Genomic DNA, 23,586 nt, shown 5'->3' with positions numbered 1-23,586 from the left:
AATTGTGGGAAATATTTTCACTTTCAAAAACTGTAAATTTAACAGTATTTTACAGTAAAATTATATCACAGTTATTTACCGTATATGGTACGGAAACTTTCTGTTAACCAATTAACAGTTTTGCACTGTAGCATTTTTACAGTTTTTTTACGTTAAAATTACGATTATTTTTTACCCCTCCCTTCCTTGCTCCACCCCCAAAATAAAGAATTTGCAATGCAAGAGTGAATGTCTCTATCATAGCTGAAACAAACAAAAAGAATGCTTCATGAATAAAGCGAAGATGATGAAGAAAAAAACAATAATAAATAATAACAAAAAATGAACAGAGTGCAAGAGTTTGTTTTTAGTCACCAGCAGCACACGCTCTAGACAAACAATGCCACTCAAAACCGTCCTGTTTCTATAGCTAAAATTACAACAACAGCATATCTTGTCTCTCAAAAAAAAAAAAAAAGCAAAAACAAGGTTGTGATGAAGTCTAAGCGTTGGTGTAGTGGGCAGACGACCGGACGATGAAGATGAATACAAAATATGATTTTTTTTTTTTACTGATATCATCATAAAACACACACACCTCATATGTACTTATGTCAGAGATGCTTTTCAAAAACTCTTGCAAAACTTCATCAAATGTATCATCACCCTCATGATTCGTGTGTCAATGCATCAGTGCTAACCACTAGTCCATAGCTCCAAAGAAGCATGTTGTTTCTTCATGTGTGTAGCATTTTTGGGAACATCACCCTTCACATTATGTGAACATACTGCATAGTGGCGACTTCTTTTTAAAGCGAATACAGTGTGGCATGTTTCTTTGTGCTGTTTGATGGATGGCAGTTTGAAAGTGCAGCAGGTCAGAGATCATTAAAAGAGGGATACACTAATGAACGGCAGCAGTTCCAAATGACCTGACAAATCTTGACATTGGCATGGCAGGACATCTTTTATAACAGACCTGTGACATCATCACATTGTGCTTAGGACTGAGTGTTACATAATGATCCTTGGAGCAAATGGACATGATAATAAACTGTTGCTATGCCTTAGATCAGCTGTTTTTATTGTATGATACATAAATATAATTAGTTGCTTTGTATTTTGTCAGTTATAATACTTTAATGTATAAATGTTTTAATTATTAGTATATAAATCCTGTGTATTTAAGTAACCCATGAAATCAAAACTGGAGTTTTGTGGTAGCTTTGTTAGCCTTGTGGCTAATATTGGTAACATGGTTGCATATTCCTTAGATGGGGTGGGTGATATACCGGTAGACATGAATAAGTATAAATTTGTCAACCGGTAGAGATTTTGGACTATCGTCTTTATTGCGGCTCAGCTCATGTGATTTTTCTGTGTTATGTCAAGTCACCTTTATTTATATAGCACTTTTTACAATACAGATTATCTCAAAGCAGCTTCACAGTAATAACATGAAAGTAATACAACAAGTTTGTTTCTAGAAGCAAATTACGTCAATGTCCACCTTAAGTAAGGCAGATCAATATGGTTGAATATTAAATGTCCTTAGTAACTAAGCAAGCCAAAAGCCAAGGCAACAGTGGCAAGGAACCACAACTCCATCAGGTGACAGAATGGACACAACAAACCTCGGGAGAAACCAGACTCAGTCGGAGGGCCAGTTCTCCTCTGGCCAATGAAGGAACAGTGTATGATTCGGGCAGCATTACAAGTCAGATTGGGTCGGAACATTTAGAGTACTTATCCATTTCCATCTGTTTGGAAGACAAAGTAATCATGCCGGTAAGGGGAGACGTTGAGGATCAGTGCCGTTGAGTTGTTGAGGATCAGTGCCGTTGGCTGTCGTGTCGATGAGGCCGGCACTTAAAGGAGAACTCCGGCGAACAATGAACCTTTGGTCTAATAAAACATCGGTACCTAGTCAATCGTTCTGTGAGTTTTGTTTTCATGATAATTGAATGTAAAGAGTTTTATCTCTAAAAACTGTTTAGTGTATAATGCTAGTAATGGGGGCATTGACTAAAATAAAAGAAATTGCTAGTTTATACCACTAACAAGGCTCAAAATAGCCCCACACTAACGCAGTAATATAATGAGGCTCCATACATGCAAAACGAAGCATTGAGAACTTTGTAAGACTTTGTACAGACCGTTTAATAAGAAGATACTTTATGAAGACAGTTCACTTCGCGTATACAGACAGGAGCCATCTTAAAAAATAGTCTCGATAAGTCGATCCTCGATCGCCATTCATACAGTTCAGAAGTTCGCTGAACTTCATACAATTCAGATCACTCAGCACGACGTTCGTGGTTTGACTTATCGAGACTATTTTTTAAGATGGCTCCTGTCTGTTTACACGAAGTGAACTGCCTTCATAAAGTATCTTCTTATTAAATGGTCTGTACACTTACAAAGTTCTCAATGCTTCGTTTTGCATGTATGGAGCCTCATTATGTTACTGCGTTAGTATGGGGCTATTTTGAGCCTTGTTAGTGGTATAAACTAGCGATTTCTTTTTACTTAGTCAATGCCCCCATTACTAGCATTATACGCTAAGCAGTTTTTAGAAATAAAACTCTTTACATTCGATTATCATGAAAACAAATCTCAGAGAACGATTGACTATGCACCGATGTTTTATTAGACCAAAGGTTCATTGTTCGCCGGAGTTCTCCTTTAAGGATGAGTTGGGATGGGTCCAGGCGCAGGTCCACCATTGAGGGTCCCTCGGGATAAACAGAGAGACTAATATTAGCGTAGACACCATCCTTCTTATCATGTACCAAGTACAGGATTTACAAGACGTGTTCCCGGTTCCGGCTGATCTAAACTATGCAGCCTAAAAAAATGGCTTGCTTTGAGCTTGCTCAGTTGGGGTTATTTATTTAGTGTTTAGCAATGTTGTTGATCTGTGTTGTGCTACTTACATGTTATCACTGTGAAGCTGCTTTGATACAATCTGTATTGTGAAAAGCGCTATATAAATAAATGTGACTTGACTTGACTTGACTTAATTTTGAATTTAGGAAGTCTATAGTGTGTTATGTGTATTGGCCAAAGAGATGTGTTTTTAGTCTAGATTTGAACTGACTGAGTGTGTCTGCTTCCCAGACAATGTTAGGAAGATTGTTCCAGAGTTTTGGTTCTAAATAAGAAAAGGATCTCCCGCCTGCAGTCGATTTTTCTATTCTAGGTATTATCAACTGGTTGGAATTTCTATAGTGGACTATAATGTGTTAAGAGCTCGCTCAATACTGCGGAGCTAAACCATTTAGTGCTTTGTAAGTAATCAGCAATATTTTAAAATTTATATGATGTTTAATAGGCAGCCAATGCAGGGTTGACAGAACAAGGCTAATATTATATTTCCTGGTTCTGGTAAGAACTCGAGCTGCTGCTTTTAGAACTAGCTGAAGTTTGTTTATTAAGCGTGCAGGGCAACCACCCAGTAGAGCATTACAATAATCTAGCCTTGATGTCATGAACGCATGAACTAATTGTTAGTGTGGTCACGGAAGCTTATCATTTGCATGTCTTTTTAAGCATTGCAGTAAAAAAACAAAACGAAAAAAAAACTGTTTATAAACTGGTAAACCGCTGTATGCAGCGAAAGACAACTCATTTTGCTATTTGTGCATGCTGTCAGAGAGATGGTTTCTGAGTGTTGTTTAAGGGCACATTTACGCAAAAGTGATGTAGCTACTATAAATGGCAAAGTTTTTCCTTCTGGGGAGCCTTCTGTGGAGGGGCGTAATGTCATAGATACACAGCAAATTCTGGTTTTTGGAATAAACTCCCTGTTAGTTAAAGGGTTAGTTCACCCAAAAATGAAAATTCTGTCAGTATTTACTCACCCTCATGTTGTTCCAACCCCGCAAGACCTTCGTTCATCTTCGGAACACAAATTAAGATATTTAAGATATTAAGATCGCTCCTGCATACAGTCCATAGGCTTCTTGAGGGACTGGCTCTTGCTGTCCCCGAAAAGTCATTAAAGACATCGTTAAAATAGTCCAAGTGACTACAGGGGCTCAATCTTAAGTTTATCAAACGACGAGAACACTTTTGTGCGCAAAAAAAACAACAAAAATAACGACTTTATTTCAACTATTCGTTTATTTCTCCCTCTGCGCGAGTCAGGTTACTAGTTTAATAGCGTAAGCTTCTGTTATTGTACGTCACACGCATCACACACACATGACCAGCGTCGGCCAATAGTGAGCCTACGTGTGACGTAGCTCTACGCAATCACGCTACGTTAACTGACTTACAGGCTCATGGAGAAGGAAGTGAATAGTTGAAATAAAGTCGTTATTTTTGTTGTTTTTTTTGCGCACAAAAGTGTTCTTGTCGTTTGATAAACTTAAGATTGAGCCCCTGTAGTCACTTGGACTATTTTAACGATGTCTTTAATGACTTTTCGGGGACAGCAAGAGCTAGTCCCTCAAGAAGCCTATGGACTTGTATGCAGGAGCGATCTTAATATCTTAAATATCTTAATTTGTGTTCCGAAGATGAACGAAGGTCTTACGGGGTTGGAACAACATGAGGGTGAGTAAATACTGACAGAATTTTCATTTTTGGGTGAACTAACCCTTTAAAATCAACTCAATCTGAGTGTACATGTGAGACCATCAATTAGACTCCAGCGCAGAGTTAAAATAACTCTGCTTTTGGAGTTGAATTTTTAACACTTTTTTCAGAGTTAAAATGGAGTTAAAATACTAATCCTACAAAGAGTAAATGTAACTCTAAAATTAATTATATGAACTCATTACCAGTGTTACCAGTTAAGTTTAACACTTCTTAGAGTTAACATTTATTTAACACAATATAATGTTTTGTGTGGAAATTACTATACTGGACACCATACTCTTGATTTACTGCCTTTATTTGAGCAAATCCATTTGGTTCAGACTTGAGGAGGAGTAACCTTCAACCGCTTGCTGCAGGACAGTCGTCTGAACAGCATGAGGCATAATATAATCTAGCACCATTCATTGAGAATGCAAAAATATATAAGCTGAAAATCACGCACATCGTGGGTCACCACTAATATAGCCTAACGTTACATAGCTGTTACAATTCAATTGCCTGTAATGCATTGATGCATCAATTTCACGGCAAAACACTCATTTTCAGAAACACGGTGAATGGAAAGACGGTTAGCTAATGTTAACTCGTTTACATCGACAAAAAACCCACGCAAATAACCATTTCAAAATTTGAAACAAGTAATTTAAACATGCGTTCAACAGCAAGTTTGTCATGGTCGTTGACGTTAATTAGTAAACAAACTAGCCTGTAACGTAACAGGGGCCCGTTTCAGAAAGGAGGTTAAGTGAAAACTCTGAGTATGTTAACCCTGAAATGAGGGAAACTCTGGGTTTTCCGTTTCAGAAAGGTGGGTATATCAAACCCGAGAAAGCAGAGTAAGTCAAGCCCGTTTCTGAAAGAGAGGTAACTTATACTCAGAGTCAGTTACCATGGTAACTTACTCTGTGAACCTAACCTGGTCGGGAGCAGGTTTTCTTCAGTAAACTCAGAGTTTCTTGCGGTCTCCTCCCCTTTTTTAAAGAGGAAGTGCTGTTTAAACACTAACAATAAAATGTATTTACACATTCTTTAAGGAATATATATTGTTTGTCCATGTTTTAATTGACTAAATCTGTTTTGCAGCAATTTGCCAAAAAGTAAAAGGATTAAAACGTTTGCTAAACTTTTATTTGATTACCACCATTTTTTATAATATATTTCTATTAAATCATTAAAAAAATTGGAATAAAAAACATTTTATAGAACTCAATTGTTTTTCAAACATAATTTAATAAGTTATTAATGATAAAAATAAGATGTTAATCTTATTCATAATCAATTATTGAAGTTAGTTGATTACATATGTTTTATTGAACAAATGTTTAATTTATTTAACTCATTTTCATTTTAACTGATGATAATAATAATAACCGTAATTTAATAATGCTGTTTATATATTTAATAATTGTTTAATACCATAAACCGTGATATTTTCTGAGACGGTTCTTATACTGTGAAACTCTCATACCCCACATGGGGGAGTCCCGCACACCACCCCCACTGTTAAACAAGTTACTCAGCAACTTTTACTGTTTTAAATTAACTACTTTTTACTTTTTAGATTTTTAGACTGGTATTTTTACTTAAGTAAAAATGTATCAAAGTAATAGTAGCCTACTTTAGGTTGAATAACATTCTTCCAGTTTCACCTCTGATATTATAACAGTAAGTTACTGTAAAATAGTTATGAATTATTAACCACAAATGACATCTTAAACAGTGTAGTTAGATTAATGTAATACTTACTATCTCTAGAAAGTATTGGTCTACATATTACTAAATCCTATATCAACCTCAACTACTTGATTAACACAAAGAGAAGAGACAAGAAACAGCACTTTTAAATCTTTCAGATTAACAATATACAATTGCATGAATTATTCTTGAATTGATCAAAGTGTGTAGAGGGAGAAGGTTACATAAAACATATAACTTTTAAAAATGTATGTTAAATGCACTATTGTTTTATACTGAATTGTTCTATAGTTTATGCAGTAGCTTTTTTAATGTAATTGCATCATATTTTATTTTAAATTACAGAAGAATTAAGAGTAACCCCCTTAATTAAATTACAATATTTAGATCACTTGTTAATTAATTACACCTAACACCTCTTTTTGTCTGGCGCTGTTGCCATGGTGACTCATAATATCTGCGCTCCATTGATAATGGCTTTTTATAGTTGTGGTGCACGCGCTTAACTCAGAGTCAGTCAACTCAGAGTTGATTGAACTAACTCATTTCAGCTGTTCTGTAACCGAAAACTCAGAGTTTCCCATCTCAGGGTAAGTCAACTCAGAGTTCAAGCTTTAACTCAGAGTTGGTTGAGCCTCCTTATTGAAACGGGCCCCTGGTACGCGATGACCAAACGTGTTTGTCAGAAAATATATTTTTTAATTAGTTTTATATAAGTTACACTTTTACCTACCTCACGACGAAGCGTAAGTCCATTATTCCTTTGTGCAGCGGCAGGGTCGTGTCGTGGCGCACTTCTCAAAAATAACTCCAGGTGTAGTGTTAAAACACGCTCCTGGGGCCTGTTTCAGAAAGGAGGTTAAGTGAAAACTCTGAGTATGTTAACCCTGAAATGAGGGAAACTCTGGGTTTTCCGTTTCAGAAAGGGGGGTATATCAAACCCGATAAAGCAGAGTAAGTCAAGCCCGTTTCTGAAAGAGAGGTAACTTACTCAGAGTCAGTTATCATGGTAACTTACTCTGTGAACCTAACCTGGTCGGGAGCAGGTTTTCTTCGGTAAACCCAGAGTTTCTTGCGGTCTCCTCCCCTTTTTTAAAGAGGAAGTGCTGTTTAAACACCAACACTAAAATGTATTTACACATTCTTTAAGGAATATATATTGTTTGTCCATGGTTTAATTGACTAAATCTGGTTTGCAGCACTTTACCAAAAAATAAAAGGATTAAAACCTTTGCTAAACTTGTATTTGATTACCACCGTTTTTGATCATATATTTCTATTAAATCATAAAAAATATAATAGAACTCAATTATTTTTCAAACATAATTTAATAAGTTATTAATTATAAAAAAATAAGATGTTAATCTTATTCATAATCAATTATTGAAGTAAGTTGATTATGTTTTATTGAACAAATGTTTAATTTATTTAACTGTCATTTTAACTGATGATAATAACCATAATTTAATAATGCAGTTTATATATTTAATAATTGTTTAATACCATAAACCGTGATATTTTCTGAGACGGTTCTCATACTGTGAAACTCTCACCACATGGGGGAGTCCCCCACGCCACCCCTGCTGTTAAACAAGTTACTCAACAACTTTTACTCATGTTTTAAATTAACTACTTTTTACTTAGACTGGTATTTTTACTTTTACTTAAGTAAAAATTTATCAAAGTAATAGAAGCCTAATTTAGGTTAAATAACATTCTTCCAGTTTCACCTCTGATATTATAACAGTAAGTTACTCTAAAATAGTTATGATTATGAATTATTAACAACAAATGACATTTTCAACGGTGTAGTTAGTAACAATTACTATCTCTAGAAAGTATTGGTCCACATATTACTAAATCCTATATCAACCTCAACCACTTGATTAATACAAGGAGGAGAGACAAGAAACTGCACTTTTAATGCTTTCAAATTAACAATATACAATTGCATGAATTATTCTTGAATTGATCAAAGTGTGTAGAGGGAGAAGGTTACACAAAAAAATATATACCTTTTAAAAATGTATGTTAAATCCACTATTGTTTTATACTGAATTGGTCTATAGTTTATGCAGTAGCCTATTTAATGTAATTGCATCATATTTTATATTAAATTACAGAAGAATTAAGAATAATCCCTTTAATTAAATTACAATATTTAGATTACTTGGTAATTAATTACACCCAACAGCTCTTTTTTTTTTGTATGGCTGTTGCCATGGTGACTCGTAATATCTGTGCTCCATTGATAATGGCTTTTTATAGTTGTGGTGCACACGCTTAACTCAGAGTCAGTCAACTCAGTTGATTGAACTAACTCATTTCAGCTGTTCTGTAACCGAAAACTCAGAGTTTCCCATCTCAGGGTAAGTCAACTCAGAGTTCAAGCTTTAACTCAGAGTTGGTTGAACCTCCTTATTGAAACAGGCCCCTGAACACCAATGAATGAACTCCAAAATACAACACAGCCGGGGAGTATCCAATAACACAAACCGTAGTCAGAGTTAAAAAAAAATAACTCCAAAAAATTAACTCTTTCACACTTTTTTGCCTAACTCATGAATTTTCAACTCCTGAAATTTGCTGTGTACTCATTCTTAGTTTCATTATCATAGAGTTTTATTTAGTTTGTCTTTCTTTGTTCAGTTTCCAGCTACATATCAGTTGCCGTAGTGATTAATTTAATCATCACAGGTGTTTGTCATTATTTACATAATTTGCTTTGTATTTAAGATGCAGTCTTTTCAGTGTACGTTTGTCTGGTCACATCAGTGCATAGCAGTTGTGTTTGTTTGCCTGCCTCATTTGGAAAATATTCTGTGTGGAATATTAAAGCCTTTTGACCGTGATCTTCATCTTCATCGTGTTTTCTGCAAACGTTGGTGACAGTTATGTTATCACAAAATAATATATATCATGATATATTGTGGTCATATCGGCCACCTCTATTCCTTAGCAGACAAAAGCAGAAAGCTGAAGGGGAATCTGAGAGTGTATGTTATAGTGAGTTTACCATGACTAAGGAGTGTTTTTAAAACCAGCTGAAGAAAATTGAGCAGTTTCTGAACTAAAGGTTTTTTACAGTGTATTGTCAAGCAAGCACTTTTACCTTTTATTTACCATATTTGATGATTTGTGAATTGATCAATGTTTGTAAGGGCAACTGAATCTTACATACATTGAACAATGCATGTAAGAGCAATCAAGTCTTTTCAGAAGTCTTTAATTGCACTGCTTGATTCATATGGATTTCTTTTATGATCTCAGTTGAATATTGGTTGAATAATTGAAGAGTTCAGATGCAAAAGCCTCTAAGTGCCATTTGAAATTTTCTTCTAGAATGATCATTTTTATCAAGCTTGTATATTTAAGTTCGGTGATTTCACTTAAATGGCAATGATGATTACCTATTAATTGTTATTTAAGTGAAATTACTGAACTTACAAGTTTGATAAAAAATCATCATTCAAGAAGAAAATTTCAAATGGCACTTAGAGGCTTTTGCATCTGAACTCTTCAATTTTTCAGTGAAAGGACTGCAAAATCTCAGGTTTAATTTAAAACATCTTCAATTGTTTATTGAAGATTAACAAAAATGTTATGGGTTTGGAATAGGGTTGGGTATCGTTTGAATTTGAACGATTCTGATTCCGATTCCTTGTTTCGATTCCGGTTCCTAACGATTCTCGATTCCGATTCTTTTAAGAAGCAGGGTCAAAAAAGTTTAGCTAACCTTGCTAACCAATGGTCTTTCTGAAGGAAATACTCCTTCTGTCACAAATACTCCTTTTGTCACAAATTTAGCATTTTGCCAAGATTTCGTTATTTTTAGAAAAGTGAAGCCACACTTTGGACCGCCGACGTAAGCTACTCATGTTCGACTGGCGCGGTTATGCCAACACTTCCGGCAGACGCTTCTTCGTTTCTTCTTCCGCTCGGCGGACTGTGAATATCGAAACTAGGAATCGAAATTTTAACTTTTGAACGATTCCGGGAAAAACGAAAAGTTAGTCCCGGTTCCAATCGATACTCGATTCTCGATACCCAACCCTAGTTTGGAATGACATGAGGGTGGTGAGTAAATGATGAGAGAATTTTCATTTTGGGGAGAATTAATCCTTTAAGAGCTTGTGTTTAGCTGAATACCGCATCCTTTATCCATGTCTTTTTGGTTTGTGGGTTTGAAAATCCTCATTTCTGGTTTAAGGTTATACTTGTCAAAAGTGGGTAAAATCTATTTTAGAGAAACATTCTCTTGTCATTTCTAATGAGAGAAATTAGCATTTGCCTTTTAGTTATAGTTAGTAAGTCGGTCCTCTCAGTCCCTGAGGTTTAACACATGAACTTTTAACTCATTCATCTGGAAAGTTCATTTCCTATGTCCTGTTTTCAAACTGTCCTCAGAGGGATGTGGTGGACTGGTTTTAGGTTGTTTTGGGGCTGTAATGCTTCTGAAAGTCACCTCCTAGAAGAAAAATGTTAGTGTTTTGGGTGAGATGACTGGAAGAGGTTGATGTGCGGTTAAGGCATTCCTGCTGTGGTAGTTACACATACCTATGACTGACTATTTATACAGCCAGAATGCATTCCTGTTGATGAAACCAAGATCTGCTAAAATCAAGATCTGCATGACATGTTTATTTTTGTCTGAAAAGGTTAAGACTGTTGGCATGCATCTGAGAGTGCCTGTATGGATGATGTGCCATGTCCTGTATCCTGCTGGATCCATAATCCCCAGAATGCTTTAGTATGTGAACCACTATGACAAAGAAAGCTGGGGGTAGGGTGGGGTGGAAACAGAGCGTTGCCTTGTATGGAGAAAATGACAAATCAGTCCTTACAGACAATCCGCCTTTCTTCTGCTTTGATCTAACAAGTCTTGCTCACCCCTCCCAACATACTGCTGTGTGAATGGAAAGCACAGTGCGAAAAAGGGGGATGGATGCAAGAAAGAGATGAGTCCAAGAGAGGAAGAGAAAAATAGAGTGATCTCATCCTCATGCGGTTGTTTACTTGCCTTATGAATGATCTTATTGGATGATTTGGGGCAGCGTCAGAAAGCCTCGTGATGAAGTCATTCACTTTAAATCAATCACCGATTTAGTCTGATTGGAAAACAGTGGCTGATCAATTGTGGAATTTACATAGTTCTCCACAGCAGATCTGACTCCATCCACTACTGCACTTTTAATGTAAACTCCAACAACTGAATCAAAATAGTTTTGTGGTTGTTGAGGTTTTTGGGTTGGTTGAATGATGGTGATAGTGCAGTGATGCTGCCTGAATCATAATGACACTGTGTTCGTTCGTTGCCAGAGGAGAACTGCCCCCAACCATTCTGTCACGTGATGGAGTTTGGGTTCCTTACTATTATCGCCTCTGGCTTGCTTAATTGGGGACATTTAATATTCAACACTATTATTGATTTGACTACACCAATGATGTTTAATGAGCAGATTCAGCAGATTAAGGTTTGCTTTATAGATTAACTATTATATTAAGTCAACACAGAACTAACTTCAGCTGAACAATGACAATATTTTCTTTTAGAGCTGCTGTACAGCCTCACTTTGCATCATTGAATCATGTTCCTGTTGTCACTGTAAAGCTGCTTTGAGATCTAAATTGTATGAAGCACTAAATATAAAGATGACTTAACTTGCTTGGTGGTTGCCAGGGTCGTTGGTTTTGATTTGGTTTCTACCCTGTTATTTGTGGTAGCCAAGGTGTATCTATGGCTACGTTCACACTGCAGGGCTTAATGCTCAATTCCGATTTTTTGAAAAAATTCGATTTTTTTGCAAGGCCGTTCACATTTCCAATTAAATGCGACCTTTTGTGATCTCCTGTGTGAACGTGAAATGACCCAGAAGTGACCCGCATGCGCAGAAGAGTAATCAACGGTCAACTACGTCACTTGTTGGAATAGTTTTTTTTCCATATTGTTGCGAGCTTTTGTTTTATTATTATTGTTATTGCCACAGCCCATAACACAGACAACAATTTTTTATCGACGGGCAAAGTTTGCGCATAAATGTAAGATTTTTCTGATCCTCACCGACCTCGTCATAAAACCTGTTTAATTGATAGTGCCTCGGCGCTCCTTGCTTTATTCACCAGCGGCCGCGGTGCGACACTGGTGGCTGGTGTTGCCAGATTGGGTGTTTTTTCGCTACATTTTAAGGCATGTATACATGTGTTTTAGCCAGGTTTTCGCCTGAAAGGCTCTATAGAAATCAATCTGGCACCCTACTGTACGAAGTTAAACTGACAGAGAGCGCACGTTCACAGACACCAGAATGAACATGTTCACAGTAATGTTTATCAGGCAGTAATACAGTATATGAACGCGTTCATGCACTATCGTTCATTGAACGCATTCAGGCACAACTCTGAGGTAGAGACACGTCTGCAGCGGCCCATAACAGTGCAGAAACGCATTGGAGTTAGCATGTATTGGCCAGCTACAGGTGCGTGCAATGACGTGCGGGTCGGATATATGTGACCTGGCCATTCAGATTGAAGTCGCATTTCAAAAGATCGGATTCATATCGGATTTAGACCACATACCCAAGTGGCCTAGGTCGCATTTGAAAAGATCGGATCTGTGTCGTTCAGACTGTCATGAAAAAATCAGATACAGGTCGCATAGGGGCAAAAAAATCGGAATTAGGTCGTTTCAGCCTGCAGTGTGAACGTAGCCATATGTAGCTGCTAAGGTTACAGAGTGTTTTTTAAGAATATGGCCAGGTGGTTTCTAGGGAAAGGGAAGGCAGCCCTTCTCCTGAGGGCTAACTTCTCAAAGATTTCAACTACAATCCTAATAAAACCTGAGCCAGCTAATCAAGGTGTTCAAGATTTTTTTTTTTATAAATAACAAGCAGGTGTGCTGGAGCAGGGTTGGAATGAAGTCTGAATGAAGAAGAAACTCAAGTCTAATGAGAATAAACAATTGAAGTACTGTACATTGAATTAAGTATTGTATTGATTTGTAAATTAGGCTAATAGATTGTAGCTATTGCTGCCTACAAGTTGCTATGTGACCCTGAGGCCAGGAATACTCACAAGCTCTGCCAGATCTGCCAGATGACATGTCCAACTGCACTGGCATTTTGCAAAGTGCAAGAGTGGCCAGCAAAATTTTGTTTTGTTTTTTTCTCAGTCGAATCTCATTTTCCCTGACTTGCTCCTTTCTTGATCATATCAAATAAAATGTGATTTGACTGGAAGGGAATGCCAGAGAATAAAACAAACTGCACCCCTGGGCAAAGCACTTAACCTTGCGTTATTTCAGAAGCATCAAGTCATCATTTTATTTTCACACACATGCACACACTCAAATATTCACATGGCAGATGTCAAGGACTGAGTCATACCACCCTGGTTATGCAATATCCATTCATGACATGTCTGTCAGGTTTTAAGTGCCTCAACCTTTCTTAACCTTTAGTTTAAACACAGGCATATGTTTTTAAATTTTAAACTTGGACAAGGTCATGGAAAAATGCAAGAGGAGATCCCTGTGGTGTTCAAAGAGCTGAGTTTACGTGTTGAATGGTTTGCCATTTGGATACTAGAATGCCACTGTAAGTGAATTCCACTGTGAATTCCTGCTACAAGCATAGTTTGTCCCTGCGGGATTGAAGGAATGTTCTGGGTTTAGTTTACGTTCAAGTGTACGTTTGCTAAATACATGTTATTGATCTTATTCTGAACGATACATATGTTTTATTTTTAAAAAATGTGTTTTAATCTCATAATGTCATAACTTGATCTTCCCAGTGGTAACATTTGCTGGACTAACCAAATTATTTAATCCACTAAAACAACAGCCCTTCTCATACAATTGACTGCAAGTCCACACCTATATTTTAAAGAACAAAGCTCTACGTTTTCTCTTTTGTGATAACCTGTTTCACTCAAATGTAAAAAATAAAACATTAAACTGTTGCTACTTGTATTTCATCGTAACTTTAAGCTCACTTGGTAGCATCTGTCACATTCTGTTGATTACCAAAAACAAAACAAAAAAGGTCCCCACCCACCACTGTTAAAAGGATAATTTAGACCACTTTAGTACTCAAATAACTAATTTTGTGTAGGTGAGAACCAATATAAGCTCTGGAAGGCAGAGGAGCAGTATCAGGGTACAACATAATCTTATGAGCACCACATCTCAACTTTTAAGAATCTGAATAATGTCTGGAGAATTTGAATAATGTCAAGCAGCTAGATCACATTATGTTTCATTTTGTGGCAATTGTTGATCTTGTGATGTTTGAAATTGAAATTGAATGAACTTGTTTACGGAAGTGAATCAAATTCACAAACTTTTTTACTATTAAAGTTTAAATGAGAGATTACAACATCTCTGTTAAAGAGCTTCAAAATCATTGCGTTGTTCATAATGTTGCTTAATTTTATATTGCCAGAAACCATCACAAATATATGTTAAAAGTATAACCACACAGCAATATCAGATGGAAAAACAAATGGGACTCCAACTACCACTTTGCCCATTATGGCTGCAATGGTCAGCTAGAGCAGATCTGATTAGTTATTCAGAGTGACAGCGCTGTGGCCCCTGGATGCCCCCCGTCGTCCTCACAGCCACCACCAGGCGAGAGAGAATGACCCGTCTTACACAACTGCCTACTCTGGCAGTTTGCCTGTCAAATGTGATGACTCATGGATTCTTTAACATAAATAAAAAGGAACTGTAATCATCACAGCCTTACCCAGGTTCTCCATGGTGCAAAAATGTTTTGCTATCCAAAGAGAACAAATGAGATATTAAAGAGTTTATATTTGTGATGTTTCTTTTTGGGAGTGTCTAAAAGGGGTTGTTCATTCAAAAAATAAAATTCTGTCATCATTTACTCATTTACTCACCCCAATGACTTTAACTGTATGGGGAAAAAAACATTGAGACAAAAAAAATGTAGGTGTCCCACAAATGAAAGAAATGTAAGGTTTGTAAATATATGAGACATCTGCTCAAACATTGGTGGTGAGGGTCTTCTCTGCACTGTCTATAATGTAAACACGTGTTGGCAGTTGGTTTTGTTACTGCACAGAATCTCCCCTTAACCTCCTGAGACCCGAGAGTTCGCCTGGTGTGCATTTTATACTTTTTCTTGCTATTTGGGATAAGTAGGACCTAATAAGTATAATAACTAAAATTTGTTTTTTTTACAGGAAGTAGTTTTTGCATAAAAGGATGTCCTCATGCGAGGACAGTGGGTCTATCATATCTTTTACAAAATATTATTTGCTGTTGGGGCCAGAATTTCCTAATTAGTCAAAATTCAAAATTTCAGCTTAATACGATAAGTAGTTCTCTCAAAAATGAATGTCCTCATACGAGTACAGTGGGTCTATCTTACTGTTTGACACAAATAGACTACATTGATAAAAAAGTTCATTTGATACATTTTCACAGTTTATTTGAAAATACAAACATGAGAGTGCATAGCCTACATAAAATGTAAACAGCCTGAAACATGGCTAATAAAAAAAAGCTAAAGTGCAAACTGTAACAGTAACAGTACAAATGTTCACAGTTTATTTGAAAATGTAAACATCAGTGTATAGCCTACATAAACTGTAAACAAACTGAAACATGGCTAGTAAAAAAGCTAAAGTGCAAACTGTAACAGTAACTGTCCAAAAACAGTTGAATTCAGCAGGGCAGCCTTTGAACTCTGGCTTTTTTTTTTCTAACTAGCTCCCTCTATCTTTCCAGCCTGTCTGGAATAGCCCCTATTGGCCGGTGTGAAATGCTGCATTGGGGGGGATTGGAGCGACCCGAGATTTTTTGCCTGGTGGTGGAAGGTTTCCGTTCTCATTCTCTTCTTCTGCGACATGAGCACCTTCATGAAGAACATCACACTTGCTGAGGAATACCTGAGCCACTACCATGCGAAACTCAAGAAACTTCATGATAGATTTCCTTGGGGTGCCATTTCCCTGGTTATCTCTGCGATACAGCAGCCAGCTGTTGGGCAAGATCTGTGAAGTGCATCAGCATTCGAACTGTCCACTTCTTCGTCCGCACAGACATTCGGTAGTAACTCATCATCCTATCTGACATGTCAACATCTCCCATCTTTGAGTTGTACTCGCGCACGATGCTTGGTCGTTTCACGGTCACATACTTTTTTCCCTTCTTGGACCAACGCTGGCAAGTATCTTCTGGCTGCTCTGAATGAACAGTGGAGAGCATCACAACTGGCTTGTTGTCGTACCACTTGACCACGCAAAGTTTCCCATCTGCCCTGGTTACTGTGGACACGGCACCTCTCCCTTGGTCCTTCAGGGTTTTGTCATCGGGTAACTTGTTCATTGCTTGTTTGACTCGGCCCTTCATCACTGTACCAGTGAGATAAATATCATCCTTCAGCATGTGATCAACTACTTGTATGGTAGTAAAGAAGCGATCACAATACACTTGAGTGCCTGCAGTGAGCGTTTCAGAAAGACGTTTGATGACTAGTGTTCCTAGACCCAATCCATCTGAGTCCTGAACCTTCGAAGCCAGGGTTTTGAACCTTGATAGACTTCAAAGTCTAGCACGAGTCCATCCACAGATGCCAGCACAAAGTTCTTCATTCCCACTGGATTTGGCTTTAGTGGCAGGTATTGTCGGAATGGACATGCCCCTGTAAACGGAATCATCTGTTCGTCTATTGAGACGCATTCTGTACGAGCCTGAAGGCGGCAGCCGGTAAGTATACGGTCCATAAAAGGCCTCACCTTCCAAAATTTGTCGGTTTCCCTCTTATCTTCTGAGACATCATAGTCAATAACTACTTTCAGATGGCTCCTAAGTTTGAAGAAGCGATCATTTTGTTACTAATGGCAGGGATTTGTAGGGCATTGGACCAAAACATCCTTATCTGTGGATAAGACACGCAAGACATCAAGATTGCTGCTCCAAAAAAGTGATACATCTCATCTACCGAAGTTTTGATAGATCTCCCACTGTTACCCAGTGACATGGCATTTGTGCAGTCAGCAATGAGTTTCATCAGGTCTGAGTCAATGTACTGCTCCACATAATCCAGTGGCTGCCAACTGGTTCGCTCATCTTTCAGTCCATCCTGAAACTGGACCAAATTTGGTCTAAATGGAACAAACCTCCAGCGTTCTCCACGTTCAGCATTCCTTGGTTCTGGTCTGGGCTCTCCATGTCTCTGATCTTCCTCATCCAGCTCATCATTCTCAGCATGCTGTTTTTTACGTCCACGTCTGTGCACTTGTGGATGATTTGGCTGAATTTCATTCTCAGAGTCAGTATCTTCAGTATCTTCAGCTGCATCAGAGGGTGTGTATTCTTCACCGGAATCATCATCTGATGAATCAGGTGGTGAAACATCGAGTAGCGAAAAATCAGGTTTCTCATCCATGAGGTCAACATCTTGTGGAATGACTTCGTCCACAGCAGGATCATTATCTTCCCCATCTGAGAGGTCCTCCACCTCAGAGTTGTTTGCTATTGCCATGAGCAGTCGTTCTGCCTTTGACAATGAAAGTTTCGCTGTAATGATAACGTGAACAAATTAGAGATCCAGCTTTTTTGCAAGAGATACTAATATTGGGGTCATCTAAAGTCATCTTTTATTGTCATTCCAGAATGATTTACCTAGATTCTAGCATGATTGACCATGATAAACCATATATTATAGTATTATTTACTGTCATTTACAATGTTTCAAGAGTGATTCACCATGATTTACTCTGCTCAAACACACACACACACACACACACAGACAAATGTTGTTTTTTCAATGCTAATGCTAATGCTATCCATCTAAATATTCCTAAGTTTAGCTAACCACATGGTAGAATAAATACCATTATATAGTCCCAATGTCCTCAAACGAGTGCTTCACATTTACTGATGTCCTAGAGTGCTACTCTTACTAAAATATGTCAAATTTTAATACCCATATAATGGTAGAGACTGTATTGTACATAAATACATTTGTTTCATTCATATAATTTGAATAGATTTCTTACCTGGGTCATTTTTCTTTCGGGAACTGCTGTAGAACTGTTTTGTTGAAAATCAAGACATTTTCCAGCCACTTTCTTCTCATTGACAATGGTGTAATGTTGTGATATCACCACAGGGGGGTGTGGGCAGTGTCCCTAAGTGTTGCCAATTGGTCTAAAATTTTACAAATTTGACTATCATTGTGTCAATAGGCAAAAATGGAATGTCCTCATATGAGGTCGCAGGGTCTCAGGAGGTTGTTAAATTAACTGCCAGAGTTTATATAATTCACACAGATTAAGGGCGTTTTTCACACCTGAAAGTCCGCACCAAGGTCCGAAACAAAGTTCACATTTTGATACATTTTATACTTTCAGAAAGTTTTGGTTTGGTTTCACACTGCAATTATGTGAGCTCACTAAAGAACTCTACATGACATTCTTGCGTCATGTCGTCATCATCTACAGTATGTGGGCTGCATCTTGACATTGATTGGTTTTGTAATTCGGCGGGTAACTTTGACAACATGAATGAACATTATCTCATATCGTTGCAACTGTATTGTTATTTTTATGGAACGAATACCTGCAACACCAACTATACACAATGCTTATTCAAATTCGCCAAATGAACGCCCTCATCGTGCGAACATTTTATCGTCGCCGGCAGGAAATGAGGAGTTGACTGCAAGTTGACTTCTTATGTCATCAGACCATACTTCAATTAAAAACCTCATCTCCACCTTTCCCCAAGTCCCCATGTGCTACCACAGATCATTTTTCCTGCAACCTTCTTTTTTTTCCGGCTATGCGGAAACCACCAGAACCTGTAAAAGGTCTGAAAGTCCGAACCATACATAAATGATTTCACACCAGAAACGGACCAAACCTTTGTTGAGTTTCATCCGGACCAAGACTACCTTTTTTCGTCGAACCAAATTTAATCTGTTTGGTCCGGACCATGGTCCCCGGGGTAAGTTTCACACTTGGAATTTTGATTCGGACCAAACTGAAAAGTCTGAAAGTCAAGACCAAACTAGGTAGGTGTGAAAGGGCTCTAAATAAAAACTGGCAGTGATAATTTAACACCAGGAGTTTTGCTGTATGGGAACTCATATATTGTACAAATGCATATTTTCCAATGGCCTATATGGTTCATAAATGCTGTACTGGGTGCCTGGTCTGTTTCGAAGGTGCACTGATAGTTTAAGCCTATATAAATCTGTAACATATTTGTTACACACATTTCTAAGGGCTCTAAATTATCAACATGAACTTTGCTGAAAATCCTGTTTTGTAATTTACTGCCTTCTGTCATCTGATTGACTTGACACTTTTTTGGCCAACACAAAAAAGCCTTTTGATTTAATTAATTTTCTCATTCCAATCATGGTACCTTTATCTTTACTGATTTTAATTAAGTAAATGTCAGAATAACTTTTTTATAGTTAATAAAAAATACAGAGTTAGATCAGTTTGATCATAAAACTAAGCATTTAAATAACATATTATTGGGACCTGACCTGATTGATTTATATTACAAGCTATCAGAATTTCATCTTACTCTTTATATCTCTGGATTCTCTCCTATATCATACTTTATCCAAAAAAGCATCATGAAAATCTGATGTATCAAATATGACAACAAACAACACATATCCAAAGTAGAAAAAAATGAAGGGCCAGAAAAAGACGTTTGATTTCATTTTGTAATGGCACCCTCACGTGCTGCGGCCATGTTGAGATCACATGACTAGCCTAAAACACACACACATGAACGCACACACACAATATATATATATATATATATATATATATATATATATATATATATTTACAGTAGTCAGCATTTGAAGTGGATCAAAACATTTCATCCAAGTTCTACATGAATTTTGAACAATACCCGACAACTTTGATGAACTTTTTTGATCCACTTCAAATGTTGACTACTGTATATGCTTAGCCTGGGACAATGTTCACAGTTATCCCCCTCCGTTGGCGGCCTTGTTCTACAGCACGTCTTGAAGCAGCTGAATGCGATCAGCTCTCCTAGCACAAACCAGATAATCTTTACATTATTCCTATTTTAGACCAGGTTTAAAAGGCAGATCCAATTATTTCAGGCTCAGCCTGTGCCTTCTAATTATGGCTGAGTTGCGGGACACTGTCGCTGTGAGGCTGGATGTATTAATGACTTGTGACTTGGAAAAAGAATGCCATTCTCTAACACTTTATAGCTGTGGTGCAAGCTTTAGGGCTGTTATTTCAGTTGAGCTGATACTTGCCCCGTGTCGCTTTTCAAGGACAGTGAAACACAAATGTTAGGCTGAACATGTCATACTGACAACCCATAATTGTTGCTTGTGTGTAATGTAAAAACGTATGCAATAATAAAAAAAAGCATAATGAATGCACTCTAAATACTACCTCTATTAAATGTTTATACAACTGCATCTGATGGAAACTGAAGTTTTCCAGCATTGCTTTACCTAGAACTGGATGTTTATGTTTTGAATTGCTTAGTTTCTGGGTTCAGGGTGATGACTCATATTGTCTATTTCGAGATAGTTGTGTATGCTAACACACGTTGAGAGGACTCCGTATATAGACCGGTGACTAATATCTCTGCTTCCAGGTCAAAGGTCAGTTTTCTTAGCCAGCCAAAATTACTGTCAAAAACATATGGTAAAACATGTTTCATATGATTATCAAAACAATACTGCATTGATTACTGCTTGTTCGAGAAAGTATTATGGCATGGCAGTACAGTGGTTTAGTATATGTGTTTACATCGCACTCCAAGTTATAAATAAATACAGCATGGCGTTTCAAATAAAACTTTTTTTGTTTTGAGATTATTTAGTGACTTTATTCCCTTTGAAGGTTTTAAAAGTACTCTGGGGACAATTTGTTTGCTATTTTGTGTCTATAAAACAGACGCACAAATAAACGTTTGCATGATGTCCTATATTTAATAGGAATAATCTACTTAAGAGCCTAATACACCCCACTACCTATATACATTCATTCCAGCTTGTCAAATAAGGCTTAAGTAAAGAATGCTTATCAGTCCTCTGACTCATCAGTCATTCTGAACAAACTGATACAAAATGTTCATATTATGTCTGTAACACTCTCATACTTTCCACAAATGTTTATTTTGTCTTAGCACATAGTGTTCTTTCAAGGCTTTTTTGCTTTCATTTAGGCTATAGGCTGAAGTAAACAAGGCACACAAAAACTGTGATCCACTCCGAATTTTATTAGAAGCACACAACTCTAATTATTGCTCTGAACTAACGGTCAAAAACAAATTAGAGCTCAATGTATTGAGACACAAAACAAACATACAAAAAGTGTATAGAGACTTGAAGTAACTTATGCCCCCTGCTGGTGGATTGTTGTTGGGGTTTTTTTTGTTTTGTTTTTTAATGAAGGTTTTAGAGTGCAGCTTGTCCATTAGAAGAATTGCAGAACTAACTGTTGCTTAAAATGTAGAAAATAAGCAAATGTACTGTTAATGGGTGTTGATGTAACATATGACTGAAACTATACTGTCCCTGTTTTTGCTGATAGCGGAGACAGAACATGCACAGAGAGTCCCGGACACAGAGTCGGCCCAGCAAATGAGGCTGAGAGAGAGACAACGATTCTTTGAGGAGGTGTTTCAACACGATGTGGATGTCTACCTCTCCTCTGCACACCTGCAGATAGATTATAAGAGACGTGAGTTTGAACATGCACATATATGGGCGACTTTTCGTTTGAAAAATAATAATAGAATATAATTTTGGGCCTTAAATTTTTCATTTAAAACAGATACATTAGACTATACAAAGTCTTCAGGTAAATTTTGGAAAGTCTTCAGGTAAAATATCTCTGCCTGAGTGACAGCTTGAAGATCAACAAATGTCATCAATTTTAAGATTATACCAAGATCTGTAAGTAGATATGGAGTCATGTTATAGTCATAAGTTAGTTGTGTTAGCTTCAAACAGTAAGAACTGGAATTATCATGTCTCTCTCTCTCTCTCTCTCTCTCTCTCTCTCTCTCTCTCTCTCTCTCTCTCTCTCTCTCTCTCTCTCTCTCTCTCTCTCTCTCTCTCTCTCTCTCTCTTTCTCTCTCACACACACACACACACACACACACACACACACACACACATTTTTCCATGTTTAAAGGGGACTTTCCTTAGACAATAATTTTTATACGGTACAAACTGTATATTCTATTGTCCTACAGTAAACCTAGCCATCACAAAAAATCTTTATACAGTATTAAATTTATACCTCACTGGGACCAAAGAAATGTCCCCATGAGCTAAGAAATTACTGGTATTTCTATACTTGTGGGAGCATTTGTTCCCCATAACATAGGAAATACCAGGTACACACACACAATATTAATAGATCAATATCACACATTATAGACCTTATGTAGCCCCGCCCCTTTTCAGCTCTATGCTCGTTGTCTTTTGACTTCCTGTCTGTATTTTCACAGCGATCTTGCATAGGTATGAATGAACTGCTCGTAAAAAAAAATCCCGGTCGACATTTGTTAAGACATCTGCTTTACAATGCTTATGATAAACATTACAATGCTCATGATAACTTTTGTTAACTCTACAATAAGTAAATCCACTTCACCAGCTAATTAGTCCTTGACAGCGATGCCATAGAAATATACAGAGCGACCGCAAAAACGAAAGTTCAAAGACAGTATTCTACAGATGACGGCGCCCACGTTTCTCTGGTGTATAGGGTCTATAGCAAAATCCACTTAAAGGAGAAGTCCGGCGAACAATGAACCTTTGGTCTAATAAAACATCGGTACACAGTCAACCGTTCTCTGAGATTTGTTTTCATGATAATCGAATGTTAATCGAATGTCAAACCACGAACGTCATGCTGAGTGATCTGAAGTTCAGCGAACTTCTGACGGCGTTCGGGGATCGACTTATCGAGACTATTTTTTAAGATGGCTCCTGTCTGTATACGCGAAGTGAACTGTCTTCATAAAGTTTCTTCTTATTAAATGGTCTGTACACTTACAAAGTTCTCAATGCTTCGTTTTGCATGTATGGAGCCTCATTATGTTACTGCGTTAGTGTGGGGCTATTTTAAGCCTTGTTAGTGGTATAAACTAGCGATTTCTTTTTACTTAGTCAATGCCCCCATTACTAGCATTATACGCTAAACAGTTTTTAGAGATAAAACTCTTTACATTCGATTATCATGAAAACAAATCTCAGAGAACGGTTGACTAGGTACCGATGCGATGTTTTATTAGACCAAAGGTTCATTGTT

The 23,586-nt window shown here is 37.3% G+C and overlaps 1 protein-coding gene across 1 annotated transcript in view; it reads left to right on the top strand.

Annotated features, from left to right (window-relative positions):
- The window catches only part of LOC120464258 (dysbindin), a 37,356-nt gene that overhangs the window by 5,519 nt on the left and 8,251 nt on the right, over window positions 1-23,586 (top strand). Inside the window, exon 2 of the mRNA XM_039653636.2 lies at window positions 21,856-22,005. Within this exon, the coding sequence (XP_039509570.2) occupies window positions 21,856-22,005 (150 nt within the window). The remainder of the gene's footprint in view (window positions 1-21,855; window positions 22,006-23,586) is intronic.

This window comes from Pimephales promelas, chromosome 21 (assembly GCF_988280905.1).
Source record: "Pimephales promelas chromosome 21, fPimPro1.hap1.1, whole genome shotgun sequence".
NCBI classification, from domain to species: Eukaryota; Metazoa; Chordata; class Actinopteri; order Cypriniformes; family Leuciscidae; genus Pimephales; species Pimephales promelas.
This window is presented reverse-complemented; position numbering and strand designations above follow the sequence as displayed.